Source organism: Manacus candei, unplaced genomic scaffold, assembly GCF_025592945.1.
Source record: "Manacus candei isolate 608988 ecotype Guabito, Panama unplaced genomic scaffold, ASM2559294v1 h1tg000049l, whole genome shotgun sequence".
Taxonomy (NCBI): domain Eukaryota; kingdom Metazoa; phylum Chordata; class Aves; order Passeriformes; family Pipridae; genus Manacus; species Manacus candei.
The window spans coordinates 2,112,789-2,140,584 of NW_026138097.1; the positions used below are offsets into that span (position 1 = coordinate 2,112,789).

The 27,796-nt window shown below is 37.6% G+C and overlaps 1 protein-coding gene across 6 annotated transcripts in view; it reads right to left on the bottom strand.

Moving 5' to 3' along the window:
- Nucleotides 1-31: 31 nt before the first annotated feature.
- Nucleotides 32-27,796, bottom strand: part of CDK13 (cyclin dependent kinase 13) — a 47,332-nt gene continuing 19,567 nt past the window's right edge. Inside the window, exons 6-14 of one of the 6 annotated variants that reach the window (XM_051798697.1) lie at nucleotides 19,729-19,918; nucleotides 17,220-17,276; nucleotides 14,464-14,565; nucleotides 14,268-14,345; nucleotides 12,153-12,269; nucleotides 11,082-11,213; nucleotides 8,527-8,678; nucleotides 6,266-6,649; nucleotides 32-5,164 (exon numbers count right to left, since the gene is read on the bottom strand). In XM_051798697.1, the coding sequence (XP_051654657.1) occupies nucleotides 4,308-5,164; nucleotides 6,266-6,649; nucleotides 8,527-8,678; nucleotides 11,082-11,213; nucleotides 12,153-12,269; nucleotides 14,268-14,345; nucleotides 14,464-14,565; nucleotides 17,220-17,276; nucleotides 19,729-19,918 (2,069 nt within the window). In that variant the 3' untranslated portion in view covers nucleotides 32-4,307. Of the gene's footprint in view, nucleotides 5,165-6,265; nucleotides 6,830-8,472; nucleotides 8,679-11,081; nucleotides 11,214-12,152; nucleotides 12,270-14,267; nucleotides 14,346-14,463; nucleotides 14,566-17,219; nucleotides 17,277-19,728; nucleotides 19,919-27,796 lie in introns of all 6 variants that reach the window. The other 5 variants (XM_051798696.1, XM_051798692.1, XM_051798695.1 and 2 more) reach the window with 5 other exon arrangements.

The following is a 27,796-nucleotide window of genomic DNA, read 5'->3' on the forward strand; positions in this document are numbered from 1 at the left end:
TTTTTGATAACTAGAGAGGGAAAACAAAGACTTCAAGTTTTCGTGTATTTTATTTACAGGCCACACAATACATTTTATATACAAATGGCTTAAAATAACAAAGAGTAAGCAAGCTGAAGCATAACAATTTGTTTTAAATTAGGTTGTCTTGAAATAACTCCTGCAATAAAGTATTCTTCACCCTGATAAGCACGTTAATTCAATTTTAAGTCAACCCAAGGTCATTCCATTTTTAAATACAAATTCAAAACAATTTTCTGGCAATTCCTTAATTTCGTGACACACTTCTGCAAATGTAGAACATCCCAAAACTATCAAGAAATAGCTAAAATTTTCTCATGTAAAAAACACAGTAACAGAATAGACTGGGGAGAAATGTTGTATGTAAAACACTTGTGTGTTTTAGTAATGAAAAGAAGAAATCAGGAAGTACATGTGAGATTTTCCTCTCTTGGAAACATGGTCCAAGATCTAATCTGCCTGCAGACAAGAGGTATCCTGTGTTACTTCAGTACTTTAGTTTTTACCACACAATTATCTATTAAACTCTTCCAACTGTAAACTTAACCAAAACTGAAACTGCCTCCTGCAACAAGCAAAAGGAGAAGAGCACTCAGAAGTGTAAGAACTTACAACACAGCACTTATTGCCTTTGCTTCTAGAAAGCACCTTACAGTACTGTGGGATGGAGAAAATTTAACATATACCACATCTTATGGAAACATAAGAAAATATAAAGGTTTGCCATTTAAAAATTATTTTCCCAAGAAATTATATTAAAGGATACATGTATTTTTACACCTTTTCCCTAACACTGCTCCTTCTGTTCAGCATAACAACTAGCAATCCATAAAAGCTGTTTCCTTTTCCTTTGGCTGAGTTTAAGAATTATAATAGTCTAAGTGTTTTAAGTCATGGTCATAGCAGTCCAGTTGTGCTCGCTTTCTTCCTCTTGGTATGGCTAAAGACCACTTAATATAAATAATGAAGTACTTCCTACTTGATAGTCCATTATTACAGTATTTCACTATGTTTATTTAGAAATACAAACACACAACACTTACTTTTCGATGTAGTGTCCAGGTCTCTGTAGCACAGAATTGCAGCACAGAAAATATAACCCCAAAGGAATGGGGAGGGACGTAAAAAAAGCCACACCTCCACAGAAAAATAACGCAGTTTTCAGAACGTCTACTATTGCATCAAAAATGCCAGGGCCACATGATGGAAATTGCCAAACTAGCACAGACTCTCTCTGCTGAGTGGAGTTTGCTAAAAAGGTAAAATTCTGTCAAAAGCTCCTCATCATGTGTTTTAATTCAAAAGAAACGCTGACAGGTAATACACGGGTTGGGTGCAAATGATTGTGGACCTACAGTCATTAAATCCCGCCAGTTCACTGGCTGCTAACCTGCCTAGACAACTCCGGGGCCAGGGGAGCGCAGCTGCAGGAGCAATCCTCCCGCCACGCCTCCCGAAGGCTGCCCTGGAGAAGCAGGGCAGAGCTCCTCAGCCACGTGCAGCTCACGCGTAGCCTCCACCGGCCCAGGAGGAAAGGCTGCCAGCAAAAGAGCCAGGAAGATCCCCTGGGTCGCAGAGACTGTAATCTCTTCAGAATTATCACATGTGGAAATACATTAACTTTCCCTCCAAATTATCCCAACACTGTTGTCCCAGGCAAATGCAGTGTTCAAAAGTCACAAGCTAATCATCATTACACTGGGGAAAAGTCATTGTACAGTACCCATCTACCACAGTGTGCCAGAATTCTGTTTCTGATTCATCTGGCAGTGAAGTGTCTATTGCATCATCATCTCTCTCCTCATAGTCAGGATTGCTTGTGCTCAGGCCATGTTTCTCATGGCCAAAGACTGAAATCCATTTTGGTGGAACAATGTATCAGAGTACTGCCAGCCCATAAGGAAACTGCACTGTCATTTTACACAGGCAGCGTGTTACTCACTTCTCTGCACTAAATGAGGTGAACTAAACGAGTTAAAAAATTACCTCCAAAAGGGAAGCAGTAGGAGACTGCAAGGAAACATCTTCCTTGCATTTTTTAATTGGAAGGCAATTCATTTAGTCTTCTGAGATCTGTTTTCCATTTGAACTTACCTGCACTTCAGGCCAACTATCACCTGCAGTCACACTGCAGGTGAGTAACCCCAGAGTGCACACTTTCAGGGTAAGTAACTGCCTAAAAGCTTAAGGCCTTTGCTTGATTCTGAAAAAAAAAAAAAAAGGCAGCAAGCTGTGTATCTCTGTGGGACTGGGTTTTTTAAAGATTAGTAAACAAAGAGCCTTAGCTGACACTGTCCATATCTAAACTACACTAATGATTTTTGTCTTTATAATTTCACTAGCAGAAAAATGCTACAAGGGTGTCCTTACTCAAGGAAAACTATCCAATGCACTGTCATTCACGTGAAACTTTTGCTTTTCTTAAGCACAGGCTATTCAGGTCATAAGTATTTGTTTCCGACCTGGCCACTTATATTTTCAGATCCCAGGATTTTTTTTACTGTGTCTAGTGAAGGCAACTGCCAGACTTGTAGGGACACTGTAGGTAGCAGGACGCTCTCTCTGCTCCCCATTTGCCAGATCCTCAAACACTACGTAGTTAGCGAAGTGAGTTTCTCCACGCTCCACAGGGTGGGATTTAGCCATATAGGAACCAGGATTTTCAATCAAGACAAAACACCAACAGCTTTGGCTTCTACTCTGAAAATCCAAAAAGTCACTGACAAGACTACGTTTGTAATAGTGTAAGTAGAAATTTTACTTTTTTTTAAAAAGTAATATTTAAACACTCAGTTACATAAGGTACCGATTTGTCAACTGGATAATCAGTTGGAAAATTGTTTCCAATATGGGCTTCAAAACATTCTTTTACGTACAGGCAAAATATAACCATACCTCCTCTCTGCAGGAGAGAGACCACTTGTCAAAGGAAGGAAAAAAACATGCTGGAAGTTGTAATTAGTATGAGGAGTGGCTCTTGATAAGAGTTTTAACTATAATAATTTTATCAGTTGTTCAGAGAGACTCAATTCCAATATTAAAATGTTCCGTGGAATAGCAGATATAAAAATCAATTAATTGGCACAATTACAAGTTTACAGAGAATTAGAACTAATGTCAAATGTTTTGCTGTTGCTTTAAATACTGGTCATTTTTCCTTTGGTTACTTTCTACAATGACGTACTTGTGGTAAAAAGACAAGAATGTCAGCTTTTCACACAAAGTAAAGTAATTACTGCTATTGACATTTAAGAGAAAAAACTATTTTATCACTTGGTAAGGACATATGAAGTAGAGTTTATTTGGCAGAGGAACTAAAACACTTATAACAACTCCAAGAGGGAGCTGAGGAAAAACTACACTCTTCATTCTTCTCCTCACTTTTTATGTTTCTCATGAAGTTCAATTTGGAAATTACGATTTCACCAAGGTAAGATCAGGTCTCTAAGTAACTGGCCCATGTAAAGTAAACAGCACAAGGTTATGACCTATTTGAGTTTCTTATTATTATCTGAATTCTCTTGTTAACTACCTAGGTTTAGGCATTATGTTCATACTGATCTATAAAGTACTTCCAAATTTTTGCAGACCTTAAGCTTACATGTTAAGGCACTTACCATTCAAGTAAAACAGTTTTTATATAAACAAGCCTGGGAGATGGACATTTTACCAGAACATCCATTCTTTTTTTTTCTTGAAAGAAAAAAAAAAAACATTGACCAAATATTTATAAAATTTTGCATCGAGAGAAAGGTTGTGTTTTATTATCTGAAATGAGCACAAAGTACACCTTCCACAATAACACTGAAAGCAGTGCAAAGACTGACAGTGACCTTTGACTAAAGGTAGTTCTGTAAAAAGAAAAATACCAAATAAATCAGTGCCCTGCTTTGATTGTTGTAAAATTTCCTTTTTTTTTACATAAAAGTTGGTCCAAACTTACAAAAAAAGCACAAATGTGCATAGTTCAGAAGATCTGAAAGAGTGCCATAAAAAGCTGATGTCCCTAAATTTAGCATCCACTTAAAACTGCCAAAATACAAAATAAAATTCAGAACTAGAGTTTGTGAACATGTACAATCAATTTATCTAGTTTTCAGACAGCATGAGTTGTAAGCATTTTTTAATTTTTCCTACTGTATGCAAGACCCTTTTCCACATAAAAATAAAGCTGTTGAATTAACATTATTCAAGTCTGTTGAATTGCTGCTTTAAACTGCAGCTAAAGGGGGGGGAAAAAAAAGTTTTTCCAGATAAAAATGGTGTGCCTGAGGAAAAACAGATACTCAATATGGTAATCCTCTGCCTCGCCCTCTCACTGCAGATGTGCTAATGTGTCCCCTGTATCCTTGAGAATAGCCAGGTCCTTGGGCAGGAGAAGTCCAAGTCTGTCCATGCATGTGGCTGATGCCACTGGGGTTTTCCTGCAAATTACTTCCATAGCTATAGTTGTGCATCTTTGAGGGCAAAGAGTGCGTACTCTCTGGCCCTGTGGAGGCATCACTGCTGCTCCCCAAAACTGGGATTGGGCCGTGGCTGTATTCAAACCTATGGTCTTTATCTCCACTAAATAGCATGGGGCCAGTGTTGAGGTAAATGTCTCCATAACCAGTTACTGAGCTGGGAAAGGATTCTGAAAAGGCTGATGGAGGAGGGGCAGCACCAGAGTGAGATGAAGCAGTACTGTAGTTATCCAAAGACTGAATATCTGAGTTTCCAAGGAAACTCCTCCTTTCTAATACTCCTGATGATCCACTTCCTATTCCATCGCTACTGCTGTAACAGGCAGATGAAAAAGACGATGATCCAAAGTTATCCTTGTAGTCTGGGCCTGTAACATAGGAGTCTCTAGCCTGATAATCCACACTCGTTTGTACTGGCTCCTCTGTTGTCGCCTGAGCTTGATGCTGAGCAAGCAGCTGCAGAAGAGCTGCTTTCACTCCTGCATGAGGATCTGTTCCTGAAGAGTTAGTTATAGGCAAATGCTGATTCTCTGTCCGATAATCAAGGTCTTCATCAGTGAGAGGTGGAGGCTCTGGTGGCTCGGGGGGACGCTGATCTGGAGGCAGGATCCGAGGGCGCTCCTGTTCGGGTGTTCGGTTTAGAAGCCTCATCTCAGACTGCCTAACCAAATCCTCTTGACCTATGAAGATGAAAAAGAAAAGCTTTGGAATAAAAACACACAGTAACAGTATCAGAAAGGAAAGGACTTTCCTGCAAAAACAGAGGTTTGTTACTTCAATTCCCATTAACTTATTAGTTAAATTTATCAGTAGTTATACAAATTATTTTGGAGAACAAAATTTGGCAACAGCTCATTTGCCTCAGGAGCATGATGCAGATTTCTCCTTCAAGTAAGATTACCAGCAAGCAGTTAAAGAAAAATAGTAAGAGTTCCCTAAAAACACCCCACCAAAACCAAATAACCGAAACGAAACTCAAGCAACATGTAAACACTAGAAAATTCAAAGAGGGATCAGGAAAGATTCACAAATAGGATAAAAGTCTCAAGGGACAAAAGGCCACCCTATCAAGGAACAGCAAAGCTCTAGGTTTAAAAAAAATCATGAACAAAAAAGCATACCACTCAAAAAAAAAAAAACCAAAAACCAAAAACCCTCAGAAAAGAGTCCCAAAGCACTTTAGAATATTTCTTTCAACAGCTGCAAACCACAAAGCAATACATACACCACCATATAACAGAAACTGAAATAGCAATCCAAAAAGATGAACAGAGCTCTAAACAGTGAGAAGGGTACGGAAGCCTCGACTGTACTCCAATGGAAACCTTTACCCATGTGTGCAACAGTTGCAAATAGCCACTTATAGAATTTGACAGTAAGCAATTGCTCTAGTCAGCATTGAAACCCCAAAATAAAATATCCTCTCATCAAAATATGCTTTACCTAAACACACAGTCAAAACTGGCAAATTCCATTCATGCATCTGCTAGAGAAGACTGCCTTCTCTACCACACACACCACTAAGAAAACCCCAGCCCCCCAGAATTTCATCACTAATACTTGTGTACCTCTTAGCGTGGGGAACATTGTTTGCTCTGTCTGCATGGTACCTGTTACGCTAAGACACAAATTCTATGATCCAGACAAAAAACGTGACAAAATCAATTTTATCTCCAATACTCACACAGATTCATATGGCAAACGTGTTAATTCTCTACCCCAAACTATTACACCTCCAGTGCTTAAAGTATTTGCTGGTTAGCAATAAAGGCCTTCAGTACCTGCAGACATATATAATGATTTGATCAGATGTGGGTAGCCAGGTGCTGGAGATTCCACGTCGTCCCGGCTGACAGATGCAGGAGTGGAGGGCTCTGGAGGCTGCCTGAGTTGTAATGACATTTCATTTCCTGATCCGTTTTCCTTCTCCTCCAACACAAAATCTTTTTGTTTTGTTTGCTGAGCCTTTATTAACTGAGACAACAGAACAGCAAATGCACTCTGCACAGCTGCCTGGGCAGCATCAGTCTCAACTTTAGGTTGGCCCAGCTGCGCAGGTGGCACAGGAGGCTGGGTGACGATCTGCTGTTTTAGAGGCTCCTGCTCTGGCGGGGGTGGCGGAGGCGGCGGCTGCTGCTGCTGCTGCTGTTCTGACTGTTTTTCACCTGCTGACAAAATTCCAGCAGGAAGATTTATTTTATTTAGTTGCTGCTGAGTCTCTGGGTTTACCTTAATATTCAATACTTGGGCAAACTGTGCCAAACTAACACTTGTTTTAGACTGTAGCAGGTTTAGCAGGATTGCCACTTCATTCTGGTTTAACTGCTGTCCAGTGCTTGTTTTCGCTAAAGACAAAAAAGGTGTTTTTAAGTATTATTTAGAACTTGCATAATTCAGAAACTCAAAAGAAGACTAATCTAGCATAGCTGACACAACAGGCAAAGCATGGGTTTGGACAACATAGAAATGGAATGCTTTTACATATTAACTGCCTTTGGGGGAGTATCTAGAGGAAATGGCATAGTAAGATCCAATATAAACAAACTGACTTCCATGAGGTGCACACATGCACTTGGACAGATGGAAAAACATCAAGCTGGAGCTCAATTTTCTACAATACAACTAAGCTGGGGCCTAAGGCCACTTGCTTCAGGCAGCTGCAAGATATCCAATCCCCGTAAAATTTCCTATCTTTGACATATCACATCCCTTTAAAAAGTAGCCATCTGCAAAATGCATTTCCAGTCATATTCTGGCCCATTCTAATTCAGCATCTGGGTTCTAAGACCTGCACAAGCGACCAGGATCTAGATGGCCCAGGAGCTCAGGGTATAAATGCAAAAGCAAGTGCTGAGCTTGAAGGACGAGAAGTCCATCACTTAGTACCAAGAAATATATAATGAATACAGTTTCTTCATTTAAATGGAGTTTGACACAAATAAGAGGAGATTATGATGATGCAGGGGAACATGAATAAGGAGGTTGGGATATCAAAGCAGTTTCTTAGCTTCAAACACCTGTTGTGGTGGTTTATTTTGAAAGAAGTGAAGCAGCATAGATTTAAACAATAAAGTATTATCGAAATGACCATTTTCTATATATCTTGGCACAGATTATTTGGACCTCTGCTCTACCATTAAATTAAGAGTTGATTCAAGATGGTTAGTATTAAAGAATTTTCAGGTACTATGAATGCATTAACTGCTTGTTTTTCAGCTGAACTCCTGTATCAATGCCATAGGATTTATGGTCACTTTGCACAGTCAAAAATGGTCTAAATTAATCTTGTCAGGTATCCATTTGGTGTTGTTACTCTGTATATTTCTACACAGCATAAGAGAACTATCACTAAACTGCTGACTACCTCAAATGGAGTCCATATAGTCCATTACTTTTCTCTTCTTATTATATTCATAAAACTGGTCTCAAGCAAGATACTCTGGTTAAGTTTCAGAATTAATGGCTGTGCAATCTACAGAGGTAGATACTGCATGGCTTATGAGGTTCTGGGGGTGGTTTTTGGTGTTTATTTTTTTTACAACTTGGTTCAGCCCCAACAACCTGGAAAGCTGAAGACTATCATAACATGCAGATGGATTCTGTTCCATTTGAAATGATGACTGTTCTAAACTCTGCCTTCTGATCCATTTATCAATACCAATAACACTTCTCCAATCTATGGAGATTGTGAGGAACTTTGAACAGCTACTGGCTTGTGGAATCACAAAAGAATTACAGATGAGCAAGAGCTAAAATTCTCTCAAAATACAGAGCAAGCAAGGTAGTTGCTCTGACCAGACTGAAAAATTAGGTAAAACTGAAAAGTTTCCAAAAGCAAAGGTAAATCTTTTGTAACAAAGATTTAACTTACAACACTGTTACTCCCTCAAGAATCCAGGAGACGTCAATACTCTGCAAATAACATCTAAAATTTTTAGAGGTGCAATCCAAGTAGAAGGTAATTATAAGAACTGAAAATATTACTGACCAAGTGCTACACTAGAGTTGCCCTGAGTTTTGAGTTGGGAAGAAGTTTGCATGCCTTGTGGGGTGTTGGTTCTGCTCTCATCCATGCCTAGGGATAGATCCTTCCTAGGGACTTTAGCTGCTGTTGAGTCATCAGTCATGCCCATCTGCTTCTGTCTTCTGCGTTTCTTACTCCACAGCTCATGGCAATCTTGCCACAAAGGAAGGCTGCAAAGAATGATTAGAGATAATCAGTTTTATCCCAGAACTATTTTTATTTTTTTAACCATACTGGTAAAATAAATATTTGAGTTATACATAATGTAACTTCTGAAAGATGAACATACTAGAACTCAGATATACATCAGAAAACACTCAAAAGCCAGCAAAATCTCAGACCTGCTTTTTCTGGCTGAAATCTCTTCATTGATTGCCTATTTCAGAAGCACAGGTCCTTCTAGCAGAAAAGGGGAACACGTATCTTACAATGAGAATGATATTTTCTTGAACTCCTACTTAAGAAAAGCCTAATTATATGTGTAATTCAAGACTTCAAAATCGATGCTGCACACTTGCTATGAAATACAATTCACATAGTAACAGATGACAAAGTTATCAATATGCAAGTGGTTTTTTCAAGGTCCTTCTGTCCACTGGTAAAAGTACTGCTGTCTCATTAGGTCAAATATTTGTCCACAATAACAGAGATGGCAATGTAGTATTTATAGTCTACAGCACAGCCGGCCAAAAAACACAGGGGAAAAAAAAAGAAAAACGTTGCAGAAATAAGTTGCATGAATAAATAGCACTTAACACTAGCAAAACTGAGATACTAGGAAGAACAAGGCATGTCTCGATCCTTTAAGACAGACACATGCAGAGACAAAAGTCTCCTAAGGAACTCATCGGCCACTAATTCTGTCCTTCCATTACAGTTTCCTGCAGGCAGCTCAATTTTGATTTCCTATGGAACACGAAGACCCATCCATAAATAACAGACATACTGAGACAGGCAGTAAAAACAGTGTTTTATGTTTTCCTATTACATATTAGTAACTGTCTTAGCTGTTCTGTCACCCAGGAACATAGAAAAATTAGGTGACAGATGACAAGAGACACTGGAAAGGCAACTATGACAACTGCTTTACTCGCTCTCTCCACACAGCAGGTCAAAGACCTGCCAAGTATTTTCTGAAAAACAAATGGAAGCAAGCAAGAACTCATTGCGAGAAGTATCCTACCATCCCTGCAATCAGCGCTGTCACTTTCTTTGAATGAACAGCTGCTTCTTCCCAAAAGAGAACTTCAGTCTTTCAAGAGAACAGTCAACACTTTCCTGTGCACGCTGTCAGAAGTGACTGTAGTTCTTAATTTTTAAAAGGACACCAATGACTAGTTTGTTTTGAATTACCATATATCAGCTTCTAGAATGGATGCATTACCACATCCCTGAAGAATAAAAATTCTTCCCATTCACTTACTTTAAAATGCACATAAAGCAACATTCTGTACAAGTGGTTCTGAGACTCAGCAAACAGCCTAAGATGGCTAATTTCTGATTTTCACACAGTGATATAGTCATATTCAGGCAATGAAACCTCTTAGCATCACGTTTCAGGAGCATTAGTAGCATTTGCCCAGAGAGGCTGTGAAGTCTCACTGGAGATATTCAAGAACCACCTGGACATAATTCTGTGTTCTAGGATGACTCTGCTTGAGCAGGGAGGTTGGACCATATGACCCACTATGATCCCTTCCAACCTTACCCATTCTATGATTCTGTGTAACAACCATGTGTATGTAACAGGTAAGTCTTGAAAGAGTTTTAATAAAATCCTTAGATAAAATGCAAACGTTTTTTCCAGTTGGTAACTAATTAAAAAGAAATCAGTACAGGCTGCCTTGAAGGTTCAATTTACTCAAACAATAGTGAACGTTCTATGTTCTGACAGCTATCTTGAGGAAAGAATTGAGACCTGCAGATTCTGTAATACATCCTCATTGTTTTCCTCAGGGCCTGTTTCAGTAAGATTTGTACTGATTAAAATGATGATTAGGTCACTGCCAAAATCCTACTGGACACTGCAGTACATTGCCCTCAGAGAAACTGACAGGAAAAATCCTGCACAAAGTATTTCATTTTTCCTGCCTGTGAAACCAAGAATCTGGCTTAGGAAACAATTTATGGTATTTCACTTTAACTCTCAGGTACCTTTGTAGAATTCTATACCCAGTGTCATTCTACCATCAAAGAAGGCAATTCAGATTCATGGAGGACTTCAAAACCCTTGGAAAAAGTAGACACCGATAAACAGAGATAAAAGGGGAATGATGTTTTCTAAACATTAGAAACATTCACAGAAGAGTATTTTCTTTAAAGGAAGTAACTCAGTAACTAGTTCTAGGAATGACAAATGAAACTTCTCAGATGCCCACAAGCACAGCTGTCACAGTGTAAGAGTCACTCAGCAGCACAACCATTCTACTGCAGAATCACCATTCAACAACTGTATATACCAATGTTTTTGTTCTGTCACCATCTAATTTAACTGAAACATAATAAGCTTAATGAAATCAGTGCACATTCCCATTCCATAGAGGTAAGGACCATTACCAGTGCAAATGACTTACTCTGGAGGAGGCATTTTAGATGGTTCCACATCTCGCAGAAATTCACACTGAAGAGCCTGTTCAGCTGTGCAGCGTTTGCTGGGATCCAGAGCAAGCATATAATCGAATAAATCTAATGCAGCTGGTGGGATGCTACAAAAGTGCAAAATGGAGAAAAGCATTGTATTTTTACTTTGTATCATACACTTCCGCACAAAATTACAAGAAACACATCCCTTCCAAGATAACTGATCATTAACTCCTCAAATAACTTACATATTAACAAAATCCACTCACAACCTGAGCATGGTAGCAAGAAGCAGAAATAAACTTCGCCTTTTACTACCTGTGTAACCATATAACCATATAACATAAGCTTTCTTTGCTTTGTGTTGTTTAATTGTTTAAACGTTGTCCTTACATAAAAACACCCCAAAGCTTTTAAGCCAAGACTGTGTTACTGTCCACTTTGGAATTTAGCACCCAGGGAGTTGCACTTCTGATTGGTCCACGGATAATAATTTTATTGCTTTAAAGATATTAGTTTCATTAGTATGAACAGATGATGCATTTCTCCAGAAACCCACAGTACCTGAAGGAGGGGAACAAACCCTTTAAAACAAGCTTACAGCTGTTTTCCATAACTTTCACTTGTGATATTTGCACAAAACTAGTCCAGTGGTAGTACTTTAGAACATATAGTTCAGATAACTTCTCTGTGTTGAATGATTTATGACCCAAAAGACTGTAATGTTAACCAGATCGCATATTCAGCTGTAGCCAGTTATACTAATAAATAACAATCAAGTTTTTTGGACAGGGCAACAAGCAGGTGTACCAATCATGGAAAACAAATGTTTCCTTAGGTGAAAGCTGACAGGTGCCTGAAATTTTAGGGCCTTCTTTTCTCTTCTTCGAGTTCCTATTAAATAAGGGTTAATACAAGCTCTGTGGGTATCATGGGAAGGACAAGAACCTAAAGACATTTTTGCTTTACACTTAATCTATGCTCATTCTCTGGAAAATACTCCATAAAGTCTCCAGGAAAACTTAATGCTATTACAGTTGGCTAAATTAATTCTTCATCCTTACAAAGCAAACTCTTCTCTCAGTTTTCGACGATACTGCTTCTTTGGTTTCATTGTGTTGAAATAAGCTAATTTTATAACATCAGGCCACACTGCTGGACAAGGACTCCCGCAAATTCGGCTGTACCAAAAAGAAGGGAAAAAAGGGTATGAGATCCAAACCCACAAATGAACACAGCTGTCATTTTATTCTTGCATGTACAGTGAAAACCAAAATAATTTCCAATTTTAATGCTCAGGTTATTTTTAGCTAAAATTTCTCTACTGTCAAATGCTTAACACATTAAATAATGGAGAACTGTCTACAAAGGGTAATCACCCCGCCCAAACTAAACTTACTGTTTCTGCCTCAGCCCAGCCCACACATCCTTCACTATGTCTGAACAGGACTCTGTGTATTTGACTTGAACTGGATAACCCATGGTTCGAATAACTTTTATGTCCTTAGCTCCCAATGCCACAGATGATATACCAAATGGCTGAAAACCCACTTTTCACTGAGAATTTATTTAACACTGAACACATAAAGGGAAAAAAAAAATCTCAGTAAGGCCTCAAGGCAGAAGCAAGATTTGACCACTAGAAAACATCTGTATTTTTTACTTCAGTTATGAGTTTTATGTGTCAAGCCTCATTTATCTCCACAAACAGAGTTGCCCACAGTCTTACTCTTACCGCTCCATCCCCACCCATTTTATCCAACAAAGGATGGCTAAGCACAGATTGATCAACATCACACTTCTGAGCAGAAGAACTAAGGCGGCATTTTCATACACTCAAGGCTTTAAACTCTGATGCAGGCAATCGTAAAAGGACATTTTGCAAATACATTTCCCTAGTTCAGCCCTCCTATTTATCAGATTTAAACCGTTAGAGAACTGATGATCTATTAGACACGCCTCAAATGCTATGCAAACCAATCTGACTTTACACTGTTTGGGGTATGTAATTTTCAGGAGGGAAAAGAAAAATAACACATCTATCTCTTCCTATGAAATTTTACTTCAGCTCTACCTTTGAACATCAAAGTAAATGCATAGCAGCAATAAAGAGGAAAAATGCAGATGCTTCCAGCAGAAGGGAACCACAAAGTTTTAGTTTTCTGTACCAGAGGTACAACACAAAGAAAAAACCCCCTCAAATGACTCATTGTAACATTCTTCAATGCCATCTAGTGCTCAAAAGCAAAATTTCCCCAAGTTAGGAGTTTAACTCTCCTTACACCGAAAATGACCACTGATATGCTCTGCACCTCCTAAAAAACTTAATTTGTCCAGGCTGGCTAATAACACTTTACACAGAAACATGCTACTGTTCAATCTGTTTTGAAAAACATTTCAATATATAACTTTGTAATATTTTTTATTAAGTTAATTTTTAAAATAATGTGGAACATTTACTGTTCAGGTTCTGTAAGTTCCGTAGAACTTTTCCCCTTGTTTCTAGGAAAAAGACCTCTCCCTGTTTATAAGATCAATTATGATATCAGAATCGAGCAATTTTTACTTGCTGAAAGAAGGGAAAGAAAAAAGATGCTCTGGTTCCACTGAGTTAAATACCTATCATTCTGTGATTTATTGAGAACAAGGAAAGGAACAAAATTTTTACCTCCATCAAGTGTTTGTAAGGGAACAGAAATATTTCCACAAAAATAATAAAGCCCAGGTGCGTATGTGGTAGGCTTGAAACAAGAACTCAAGGCCAGCAGCATGCCAAGTACCTACTCCTCTCAAATACCACTTGTCCTTATTATTGTCCATGTTCTTATTTTGATTTGCTGCAAGGAAGTTGCAACATCATCTTAAAAAATAATGGGCATTTTGATTACTCTCTCTTTACAATTTCAGTAACAGGCAATTCCAGCCGTTCTACAAAAAACCCTCTTACTAATCAACTGTACATTGCTAGGAGCATAGAATACTCACAAAAAAAACCCTTTCTCCACGTCTGTGCAAAAGCCATTTGCTTTACACACCCTTCAGAACCTCTAACATCTCACTCAGGGCAATAACTTGAGTACTGGAGAACACTCACAGTGCATTATCTCCGATTTTAACACCAACAAAAGAAACCTGTCAGTTTATGAGGCACCTACTATGAGTCAGTGCTTGCAAGTTACCTTATAAGTTCCAGCTGTGCAAGTTCTTGATTTGCTTGAAATATTGGCTTTTTTGTAAAAAGTTCACCCAGGATGCAGCTGTAAAACAGTTTTGCATAATTCCATCATTATGGCTTTTAATATAGATTGATAGAAACATTTAAGATCTATTTTTGGCTTGTTTTTGTCCTTGCTACACTTCTGTCCAAACTCTTACCCACAGCTCCAAACATCGATAGCTGGTGTGTATCTTTCTTCTCCGAGCAGAAGTTCAGGGGGCCGATACCATAACGTAATAACTTTGTTGGTATATGGTCGGCTGTTGGGGGGAGGAAAAAGAGAGAACTATCATTTTACTACCATCTCACCTCTGAAAAAGTGATACCTTAAGGACTTTGTGATGCTGTACAATCTTCCACTCTTAATTTTAGTCCTGCAAAACAGTAACTGCACAAAGGCAAATGCAACTGTTTGACCAAGGCTATCAAAGGCCAGATTGAAAATATAAGTAATAACCACACAGCCATCTCGATGCTATGTGAATCCTGTATCTCAATTACTATTCAGAGAGCAACACTATATTTACACTGCTAGTCAGGACCAGGACTACCTGCTTGGATAAAACCAATAATTTCCAGGCAAATATTGATTATTAGCATACTGAATATAAGACCTCTACAAACATTTTAAAAAGAAGAAAAAAGTCACTTTCCCCTCTTTAAGTAGGAGCAAAAGAGATACAAAGCCTTTTTCTGGAACTATATCCTTCAACAATTTTGATTCCAAAGCCTGGAATGCTTCCAATATCTTCCTATATTTCACAACATCTTTAATTCTCTACAGCTCTAACCAGAAGTTCCGGTCACTGGGAATAATCCTTTCTACCCTCCCACTAAAGGAAGGGTTTCCACTATCTTAGACACACATTTTTTATGTGCACAGGCTGAGATACAGTATCAACAGTCCAGAATGGAAAGCAGAAAACAGATGTTCAATTTTAGGTTTTGTTTCAGCAAGGGTGTTTTAAAAGTGAACCCAGAATTCTTTCAGTTTTAATAATTCACTCTTACTAACATCAAGTAACTCCAAACAGAAAGCACAGTAATATTAATTGTGGAGTATGAACGACCATAGAAGAAAGTCCAACAAGCTCTTACAACATACTCAGTCATACAGGTATCATTTCTCCAAAATCATCTGAGTATTTTTTTCATTAACAAACTCCACAATTCATTTTAAAAATGTAGCATGTTTTTGGAAACAATCCCATCATTTATCATATTTATCTCTGAAGCAAGCATTCCTCTATGAAATGTTTACATGGTATGGACTTTCTCTACAGACACACTGCTCATATATATTAGTATATGGTGCTCTTTATTTGAACAGATGTCTTCTCATGCAATCTGTCGTATCTCCTACTCCAAACATGTTTAATTCCACCAGAATAACACTTAAAGGAGCACAACTACAACAACCAATGGGAATTTATTTAAATTTTTATTTCCTCCCTGTTATGCTACTACTAAATTCTGTACCCTTTTAAACAGTATTAAATTCCAAACAATAGGAAACCAAATGCAAAATACATGAATTTAAAGTAGCAGCTATTATACACTTGTTGGTATACATTAATTATGTCTGTTACTGCAGGTCAGAAACTACTTAGGAGGGAAATGAATTACAAAAGAATTGTCAAAAATCTACTAATGAAATTCTAGTTATCCTCCCAAGTTCAACTGGCAATTCTATTAGCTAGCTTAATTACATTTTAATCTTGGTTTCATTTATGCGTAATGGTGTAATATTGTTGTTTGATGCACAGTAAAACCTGTTATTTGCACTATAAAGATGCTGAATTTTCAAATCCTAATTATCAGCGAGTTTTACAAGCAAAATGTAAATTCATTTAAAAACAGACATTAAAAAAAACAAAACATAGTAAACCAAAGGAAAAAAACCAAACCATTAGGTCAATTTGGTGCATGTTAAAACAAGAAGATAGGATAACATCAAACCTTTTATTATAAGTACATCCAAACCCAAAAATAATTAGGCAGCAACTGTTTAAGATGATCGTACCCTGCTCCTATACTGAACAGTTTTCATAACTGTACTTAAGCATATTTTCCTGAAATGACAGCTCAGAATACAGTGAAACTAAGGCTATCAGGTTCATGAACAAGCCAAGAGCTCTGTGAGAAAACAATAAACCCATAAAGCTAACATAATTGATATTATTTCCCAAATTAGCATGCAGAAATCAAAGCAAGCTGAGGTATCCAACCACCTCATGTACATACTAGTGTAGTGAACATTCAGCTTGAATTTTGAAAACTCAGTTCCACATGAGAAATACATTACAAAGTAAATACAGAAGTTCTTAATCATAAGAAACTGTGCACCTGTTTCCTGGAGTATGAGTATAATGAAGCCAAGCACAACAGAAGCACAAGTCACAGGAAGTTTCAGGATAACTTTTATTTAAACTTGTATCTCTGTTTCCAGCAGATTCAACGTCACTGACTGCCTAAGGAGTACAATGAACCTCTTCAAATGTAAGGTTACATCTCACACAAAAGTAATGCTCATTGAATAGGGAACAGTATTACTACTTTGTGCCAGCAAAAAAAAAAATTTGCTTTCCCTAAATAAAGTCTTCAGTATATCAACAGAAAAAATATACTTTAGGTTTACAGGACCAGAAACCTAGGACTGTAACTCTTAATTTCCAATCAATATATGACCACTCTCTACAGTTATTTATCCAGAACACCTGGAAAAGCAATACACTTGCAAAAAGACTTTTGTGGTTTTATGCAGTGCAAGACAACGTGCACTTCTTTAAATTTCCTAAGCTATTACAATACAATAAGATTTCCTCTAAACAAAACAGTCTTCTGGCGCCCATAGTAGAGTTATGCAGAAAGATTAAACTTCTGAATTCTTTTTCACAGTGTAATTGTATCTTACCTTTCTTCAGAGTTGTACAGCCGAGCAAGCCCAAAATCCGCAAGCTTTATCTGCCCTCTGGTGGAAAAAGCAAAGAATTATTTAGTGGTTAATCCTGTTGAGATTTCCTCCCCCAAATCAGGTAAAGTTTAAGACTGCAAGTGATCTTCACCAAACCACATTAACAAAGAGGCAATGCCTTGCAATCTGTGCGTTTCTTCAGTAAACAAATACACTAACACACTGAATAGCAAAGACAAGTAAGCAAAATTAGGTATGCTCATCAAATGGCATTTACATCACTGAATGTTAGTAAAAATTTAGGTGTATTCCAGTCAGTAAATCTGCAGAAAAAAAACAGAGGGAGGAAACTGCTATTTTCTCATGGCTTACTGCTATGCTAGCATGAGCATTTGTACAACATGAGCATTTGTAGGTCCTTCTAGGAAGCCATAAAGTCCTGTTCTGCTCTTGTACAGTTTAAATACAGCCATAAAATCAGGGTGACTGACAAGATAAGGGCTTCTATTTTTGCCAACAGCCAACCTGCTGAATGACACAACCCCTAACCCATTCCTGAGTTTTCCCATATACGAGGGGAAGGGTAGAAGATACAGAGCTCTTGCCTGGCAGTTCCCACAGCTAAAAGGCACTGCTCAATGACCAGAACCCCCCTGCAAAGTCTGGGTGATTTAAACAGAAAGCTATCTGCGAGCTTCTCTAATACATTCTAAATGAATGTTGGACTGTTATACTTGAGTTTGCTTTTCAATACTGATGAGTTTTTATAATTCCCATTACTTCCAAATACATATTATTTTATCAAATTAGGGCAAGACTTGCTGACGTGCATAAGAATGACAATTTTGGGATAATAAAATATACATTACAGTTTCCATCCACCTTTTTCCTCAGATGTATACTCAGATTTGCTGTAACACTTGAAGGACCCCCATAAACAAAGAAATGTTCCCCTCAAATATATATGCTTATTCCTCAGAGAAGCTATTTGTGGAAGATGAATGTCTTTGCTCAAAAATTTGTTGAAGTTGCATATCTAAAAAATACATAATCCACGTGTTTGGCTTCAGGTTGTAACTAGTAATGCAATTTTAGAAACACTGGCTTAAAATTATTCAGATCAACTATTGAATTTTGTTTCTACCAGTGGAAAAATCTAAAGATGCTCAGAAAATATCCTCAGGGGAAAAAACCCCAAAACTCTGTATCCTGGACTGGAGGGAGCACAGTACAATACCAAGCTCCTCCTCTAACATAATTCACTCTTCTCCACTGTCAGGTTACACCTCAGCTTCTGAGTTCCCAAAGGTGCACAAACCCTGGAGATTAGCAGGCAATAAGATTAGGTGTACAGGCACAATGAGTGATGGGGAGGAACACGTACATCTGTTCAAAAGTCTGTATCATAATCTGGCAAGACTGCTAAAATCCAGAGTTGAAAATAATCTAATATTAGTCTGCTCTATGGGAAAAAGGAGGGGAAAATGGAAAATTTAATTTGGAGAAAGCTGGGAAAAAACTAGGGTCCTACCAAAAGAGATCCATTTTGCCCAGTATTTCATCTCCAACAGCAGCAGTATATTTTTAGGGAGAACACATGAACCCACTCCCTTTAGGGCTCATCTTCTTTTTACTTAACCACCACCCACAATCATTGTGCTAAGGATGGTAAAACAGGTCCCTGTCCATTCTTATTACCAGGTCCTAATGATCCTATCCCTTGAATGTGTCTCATCTTTTTGAAACTCCTGACACTACCCAGAAAACCTCCTGTGACAACAAATCCCAGAAGCTGACTGACTACCTGCTCTGTAACGACACTCTTTTTTGCTGTTATAAACCTTGGTCTTATAGTTGCTTCCTGGATTTAGTACTGCAGGGTTTGATGTACAACAGTTTGTAAAAAAGTTGTCCACTACCTTCACACCGGCCTTTTATTTGCTGCTGCTGCACACCAAAAGCAGCAAGGTTAGTAATAAGATTTGTAATTACAAGGTGTTAAAGTAGTAAGAAACAAATCCTTCTCCCCATTTGATTGTAGTTACAATTGTAAACCCAAGGTACATTTGAACACGCCTAACTGAATACTTTTTAAAGCATTATCCTGACTGATGAAGATGAGGACCTCAGAATTATGTCACAAAGAACCAGCCACATTTCCATCTTGAAACGAGATGGCAAAAAGAATACATATCAAATGCTTCTGTCTTACAATTCTATTTTAATATATTTGAACTCAGATAATTTTCCCCCAATACTCTGATTTAAAAGACTCAAGTTTCAATCCTGCTATTTTAACACATATAAATTTAACACATAGTTGCAGGACCCAGTGTTAAAGCAGGAACATTACCGTATTAGTATTTTGCAATTGACTTGGAAGAAACTAGGAAATCTAAAAAATAAGTTTTGCCAATGACTCAAAGCAGGTGAACTCTGAAGATTAAAAGAAGGACTTAAAGATGTTAACAGACAATTTTTGTTATAGACTTTTAAGTAATATCCATACCTATTATTTAGAAGAATATTTGAACATTTGATATCTCTGTGCAAAAAGTTCTTCTTGTGGCAATACGCCAAGCCCTCCATCAGCTGTCTCATAAAAGATTTAATATGATTTTCATTAAAATGAACCAAACCAGATTCTAGCAGTCCCATCAAGTCATGGTCCATATATTCAAATACCAGGTAAAATGCACCTAGAAAAAGAAAGAGAAAGGGTACGAGAAACAGAGATAAAAACTGATTTAACAGCAGTCCAAAGCATTGTTGTTGCCTCCTTTTTAAAATCAGAAGTATTTTTCATGCAACTGCTCACATTTTCTTCAGTATTTATAGCTGTACCTCATGCCCAATAACAGCAGTTAAATATAGTGCAGTAAAATGTTTTCATAAAACTGCTTTTCCATGTAAACAATTGTACTAGTGAAATGTTTGTGAAAACAAATATAATGCTACCTATGGTGCTTTAATCTAGATAGACACGTACTCTCCCTATAGCTCTCAACCTCCATACATTTTATTGGAAGAAAACTGTGTTAATATTCCCTATATAAAGTTTGGGGAGAAATACAGAAACAAAATATGTACAAGCATTATTAGTTCATCTGTCATGATTCAGTGACTGATTTTTTAAAAAGATTTCTGTGTAATTGGGTCAGAAACAAGTTTGCCCTTCTCAGACTAAAAATACCTATAAGACAGGACAAAATGAGAAAGCAGAACTAAGCTATTAGTAACAACAGCTCTGCAAAGATGGAGTTCATATTTCAAGTCGCCACATAGATACATTAAGCACAAGAGAATCTGGTCTTATCTCACATCAGCATATGTAATTCCACAAATAAAGCTATTAAAGCCAAGGCTCTTTGACACATATAAGTACTCTTAAAGAGGAAAAGTGCTGACTGCTTCAGAAGCAGCAACAACCAATCTCCAGTACAACCACTCCCAGCACAATCTACATTTTAGTACTTCGTTCTTTCCCTTCTGAACTCTGGGACAGACAGGACAGTGAAGTTGCTGCAGAGCACTGGTGGCAGTGGAGAAACCACATTCAAGAGGGTCCGTCTATCTTTGCATTTTGAAAAACCTCCTCTCAAAGCCACTACTTCAAATACCTTCTGCCCAACAAGTACTCATTACAGGTTCTCACTCCTAAATAAGAAGTTTCAACTCAGAAACTGGTGAAAGTCTTGGAGCAATAACAAGAAGTCAGCTTGACAGAACACACGGCCTCATTCTAATGAACTGACTTGTTTTCTTGTATAGTAGCTGAAAAAGGAAGAAAGAATGCTAAGTCCATCTGCTATTTAACAAGCAGGAAAAAGATTACTCATGCAGTAAGTGTTTAACTTGTAATAAAGATCAGCAAAGATCAGCTAAACCACAGGATACTGCATAAGACACTCAAGAGTTCATTGTTTTTAATTTAGGTACTTTTGTCCTGCTGTATGTGATACAGAGGAAGTAAAATACTCATCATAAAATACAATAAAATACCCCTGTACAGAGGAGGTGAATCAAGCAGGTACAACAAAACCCCATCACTCCAAAAGGAGAGAAGGAAGTACTAAGAGCCATGAATAACCAAAAGTCTGCTGTGTTACTAACTGCATAACTGAGTTCACCAAGGCAGTTCACCAGTTCAGCATGGAAAAGCACAGAGGCTCCTAATCTTAGTCTTTTCAAACAAGATAGCAATCTGCTGTTAGCTCTACTTCAGTGACAACTGCTGAAGTATGAACCATGACATATTTTAAAATGCTTTGAAATAAACACTTGATATTAATGCTGCAGCGTCACAATAACCTAGATATGCCCTTCAGAGGATGTCACCTCAAAAAAAACTGAATACCAGTGAATCTTGGTATCTTCTTGCTCTGGAATACAAGGGAAAGTTAATTCTGTCATGGCAGCTGGCTGCATGTGTGTACATGACAAGGAGAAAGACTGACTGCAGACCTGTTCAGTGAGAACAGCTGAACAGAGTCCTCTTATTTATATGCAAAGTAGGCTCCATGCCTTAAGCATGCTCTGCTCTGTCACTAGCTCCCAGGATTTTTTCACTGCTATTTATAACCAGCAATCACAACTGGTACCCTCATGCAAGAAGGAAAGCTGACAACAATGGAGACAATTCATAAATAAAGCAGAGTAGTACCTGGGAGACGACATACGGTTATTTATATTCTCTGCAACTCTCATTAAGAAACATACACTAGAACAGTAAAAATGCTAAATGTTCTTTCCATATAAGATCAAGAGGAAATTCACAGATCCATTACACTTGTGCATTACTACCTGTTTCCTACCCACATGCTAGACAATATTAGGATTTGATTTAAAAAGAAAAACTTAAAGCTGAATCTTCTATATTCACTCTGAGAAACTATTAAAATTAGTCTAACTTTTGCAATCTAACCATTAAAACCTGATTACTGGTATGACTCAAGCTATATTTGGAAGTGACTGTAGCTACAAAAAAGTTATCAAGCAAACTGAAATGAAACTCCTGTTAGATCATTCCTAGACAAATACAGTCCCCTTTTCTGACAGAGATCTACAGTTTCTGTCAAGAGAATAGTTAAGTTATTCCATCTGATAATTTCAAATCTCCATTGCTTTTCATCAGATTGGGGGATCTGATCCTTTTTAATAGGAAAAGAAGCTATAGTTAGTTATTCAGGAAGAAGAAACAGTCCTTGAAGACTTCACAAGTGAATAGTGCACAGGCAGAAGCACGCTTACTACAACTTAGTCGGAGTTCAAGTTTACAGCATACTTTAGTTCTATCAAAACAAATGCCACGTAAATATCCATTTCTCAAAAAAGGGAAACATAACAGGAAAAAACAATAGTTCGCTCCTTTATTAAGGCAAGACATTTGATAACTTGGAAGTTTCACTTTAAAATGACCTTTTCTTTCACACTAGCTTTGCCCGGCATCCCCATTTCTGAAAGCAGTGTCATAAAAACCTGAAGCTCTCTTAACAGTAAGGCGCACGCAATTCAAAAAAACCAAGCATTATTTATTTGACTTTAAAGTTCCTCATCTTACTGTTGTTATGTTAAAGGCCTGCACTTCCCAATAAGTAAGTACCTATGGGGTGGGAGGACGCCTAGAGTCCATTTCCATACACAAGTGTTAACACAGGAAGTATTAACAGGGGGGTGTGTCTTGGGTGCCCCATTTCCTTTGCTAATACCATGCAGCTCATCTTCTTTCCTTCATCAACTGAGATAATAGGAAACCTTAATGTCACTACATGTTGATGGAGCAGCTGAACAGGAGTAATACTGCCTAATTCTGAACATGGGATAAGAGAGAGCAGCTGAATCTCTTAGGGAGGTACACAATAAATAAAGGAGACTCACATGGATGGAAATAATCTTCACCTTACTCCTTTTGTTTGCACTTAGAAAAATTCATCTTTCTGACCATTTTGTCAGTTAAGACTGATGGGGTTCATCAAGTGAGATACCAATTTAGAATGATTAAAGGCAACACATTGCCTCCTCTTGGTCATATATTTCAAGTCATGGAGCTCCAAGAGTAGCAATTTCTTAACACAAAATGAGTGGGGTAAAGTGGTGTAAAGCTATGCATACGAAATAGGTAAAGCAATAAAATGTGGCACCAATGATCTGTAATTCTTTCCTGGAGGCCCAAAAAACCTAACAAAACATACTTTGCATTTTTGTGACACAGACAGGCTCTGGATTTGTTTTGGATTGTCATCAAAACACACAGATCCAACAAAACAGGACATTAAGTTATGCACTTGCTCCCAAAGACACAAATGCTTCAGACGGGGGGGAGCGGGGAGGGTGCAGCAGGGGAAAATGATCCAAAAGCCTCTGTTGATGACAGCTTTTAAGCAAATGTTTTCCAAATGTAATTCATAGGGAAGGCGTTTGGTATTTCTCAAAATATCTGATTAGATACACATCAGAGGAACCGGGAGACCAGAAGTGCCTTATTACATGCAAATTTTAATTTAATTCTAGTATAAATGCTTACAATTGTATCTTGAAGTGCAGAAATGCTTTAAAACAAACTCAGAATCCCTGCTTTATTCAGTGCATGGTATGTACAATGCTGAGTTGTTGCACAGGTTTTCAACATTTGTTATGTACTCACTATTCAGAATGGGGCTTTATCAGATTTTCATTTTGCTAATAAAGCCTCCTCAGCTTCTTCTACACAACACAATTTTCCCCCTTGATTGATTAAATACAATTGGATTATAGTTATTCTTCTATTCCCTTAACATTTCTCTTTCAGTACTCATGATACACTATATTGTAAGAGTTTTAAACAGGATTTTAGCAAACAGAGCTTGAAAACCAAAGAAGAAACTGTCCATTAATTCTTTGGAGTTCCTTACATTTGAATTCTTTAAAGTCCCTTAAATAGACATTTCTCTTGTCTTTCTACTCATGTTTTATTAATCTCTTTTATGATTTGCAAAACACCAAATATAGGCGTAGCCACTGAATTATTCACCTGAAGACTAAAGAAACCATTGATGCTATACTATTTTTTTTTCTTTCTTTATATTTTCACCCAATATTAAGTTTCTATTTAATTATAATGTTATTCTTGTTATTCTCCCATTGGAAAGTTTAATTGCAGTCTCCTCTTGAAGCAAATCCAACCCAAGCTCCATATATGTCCTGATATAGGCATACAGGCCAAGGGCATACAGAAGCACTGGTATTAAATACTGTCCTTGTTTCATCATATACAACACAGAAACAAGAAACCAAACAAAGAAACAAACAAAAAAAAACAAAACAAAAAAACAACAACAACAACAACAAAAAATCTTTGATTAATCATCAGGGATTTTTCTCATTTTGCCATAGATCAAGTTGAAAAGCCACACAATCAGGTCTGCACTCATTCCGGACCAGAGTCCAGTACAGCACACACAAATGGGAAGCATCACTCAAGCAATCACACTATTCCTGATAACTTAGCCCATAGCATGAAAACTATTTGGGTAAGACATATCTATCAGCTATTTCAGGAGCAGCAAGGCAAGCTGTAGATCATTACAGGTTTCTGAAATTCTGCTCAGATTGGTTTTACCCAGCTTCCTAGGAAACCCCAACAAAGCTAGCTAAGTAGAGAAGAAGCTCTACAGAGAAGCACTCTCTGATGACTACAGGATTGCTGTCACAGACTCCTTCCAAACCATAAGCTTTCAGACTAAGTACTCCTTGACAGCTCTGGGAAAGCAACTTGCTAGTCATATGACAATGTACTACAGAGTTTGTGTCCTCACGTACTACAGTACTGTCAAGATAAATATCAACTTCATGCCTAAAAAGTTTGCTAATTTGTGTTGCAAATCAATTCAAAATTTAATCTACAGAAACACACAAAATCTAAACAGATAATTTACACTTACACATACAAAAAAACAAACCCAAAAAAATCCAAAACAACAACAAAGAAACAAGCCGCAGTGTTAACCAGATCTGTTATTACTGGTCTCCATGCAAAGTTTTATATCCTTCCTCAGGTTAGCAAAAATGCCTATTCCAGTCAGAAGGATGAAGGGATGTCAGTCAGCACACCTACTGTGTTTACATTCACAGCAAGAAAAACTAAGTCAGGCACTTTCCATTTGTTTAGTAAAAAGAGATCATGGCAATCCCATAGCTAGACTGTTGAGTACTTGCAAACAGCTTCCAGCTGACAAAGAGGCAACTGGGAACTGAAGGACCATCTCAGGTGCCCAAAGAAAAAAAAAAAGACATCAAAATCAGATAAATGACAGACTCATTGAGGAAAGAAATCAGAGCTGACAAAAGCCCAGAATAAGAAGGGCGTTTTTTCCAATGATTCACTTTATATGAAATAAAGTGACTCAAGTAACTTAAATCATGAGGTGTATAGATTTGAATACATCTAGGAAATACACTTAGATTTTTGTTTTCAACTTCTGTTTTCTTCAATTAGTGTTGCAAGGGAATGTCATACAGATTTTCTCAGACAAAACAAAGAAAACCACTGAGACAAGATGAAGAGTTTCTGCAAAGTACAACCCTCCTGCTCCAAACTCTGCTCCAAAAGGATGTGAACTGAAGTTCATAAATTTGAACTTCAAATAATTTGGACTATCATGAAGCAAACAAAAAGGAAAAGTGAAGCAAAGTTTAGGTGCCAGCAAACTTGGCTGTAAGTTCCAACAGTGTCAGACTGTTTCTGCTATTGTTGAAGACACCCACAATCACTCCAGTACTAGCTCAGTGGAAGCAAATTCAACAAAAATAACCAGTTCTGAAATTTAGGAAAATACTGAATGCAAACTACAGCTCATCAATGCTATCACTCTGAGTAAAGCAAAAAAAAACACATCTGTGGAACATACTGTTAGGTCAGCTGTACACACAAGACTGAATACAAACTATGAGTCATGTGTTCCCATCCCTAAGCTTGTGTGTTCACCTATCTCCTTCTGAATGACAGGAACAGGAGAAAAGCCCACACAAGAAATACATAAAATGGATACTCTTTGTCACCACATCCAACACACACATTTTATTTGTCAGGATTATGCCTCAGGATCAATATGTTACATTACCAATCAGTAATGTAACAACTGGTTATGCTGTGCTCCAGCTTTATCATCAAGCCTATCTCTTGCATGTTGAAGACTGCAAAGTCAAAAACTACTGATCTGCAGTATACAGACCCATGTACTATCCACTCAGCTGTGGATGTGCCCAACCTAGATAAACAACTGTGCTGCCTGAGGTGCTGTATTTCCAGTGATGGAAATACACTTAGAACATTTGTAACATGCTGCTCCAATGTGCTACACTTCCTTTTCTAACAGTTGGTCTAGAAAGAATAAAACCAATACTATCTATCAAAGCCGTTCTTGTCTTTAAATTTATACCCGACCTGGCTAGGACAAAAGACAGATATACTTTCCTCCATTTTCTCTGAAAGTAAAATGCTGTTGAAAATAATGAGACAGAGACAGATATTCACTTCTACATGGGAGACAGGTAATCCTCTCTCTTCCATACTTTTGAGTATGTCACTGAAAAACATGTAACACAGCTCAAAGTATCAAGACAAAGCCATGGCTTGCAGTCCAATGTTACTATCTGAAAAACCATCCTTAAATCAAGTACCGTACAAAGTGGGCCCAACACTTACATTACTGTCTGAAAACTAAATTTGCTGCATTTTAAACTACAGAGATCCAAACAAAAAACCCCACACTGCCTGAAGTGAATAAGCAGATGAGTAATATGTCAGTGTATGACAGACAGCCTTAGACACAATATTAACTTTACTCATACTAACTAGAGAAAAGTGTTAGCAAACATGTTCTCATTCCCTACTCTCACAAATGGGACATCAGCAGGGTTTTCCAGCTTATATTTCAAAACTAAGATAAAGGTATAACAGATATTAAGCACAAGCATATTCATCAGATGGGCAAAACACTTTGCTTCTACTGTAAGCTCTGCCTGTGTAAAATATCACTACCACTTTTCTAATGGTCCTTGCTGAGTAGCCTGCTTTTACATTTGCAACACTTTACTGTGAAAATGACCAAACTTCCTCCCACTTGCATGGGCTCCCTGCACAGACTACAATTTGGCCACAACTCAGCTATAGATCCCCATCTCACAATGAACTACTCATTAGAGAAATAGAGAACACAGTGCCTGAAAAAAACCCCACAACTTCCATCTTTTCACAGACAAGTTGAAACAGCAGTCTCATTATCCTGCTAATGCTTTCAAGAAACTATCAGGACTTAATCAACCGTCAGAAATAAACTCTATTCTAGCATCTCTAGAGAAGCCCCTGCCTTTGCAAATTTTCAGAAAACGTAATTGTTTTAATAGGTTGTTAAATAAGAATGAGAAATTAAATTGAAATTAATATCAAAAATATAGACTTGGACGAAAAACTCCATATTTGAAATTAATGAGACACACAGTTGGAAGTACAGTAAAAAAATTTACAATTCAATTCTAAACATGGCACCAAACAGAAAGGGAGAAAATTAATTAATGAGTCATTAAGTATTAAGTCAAGG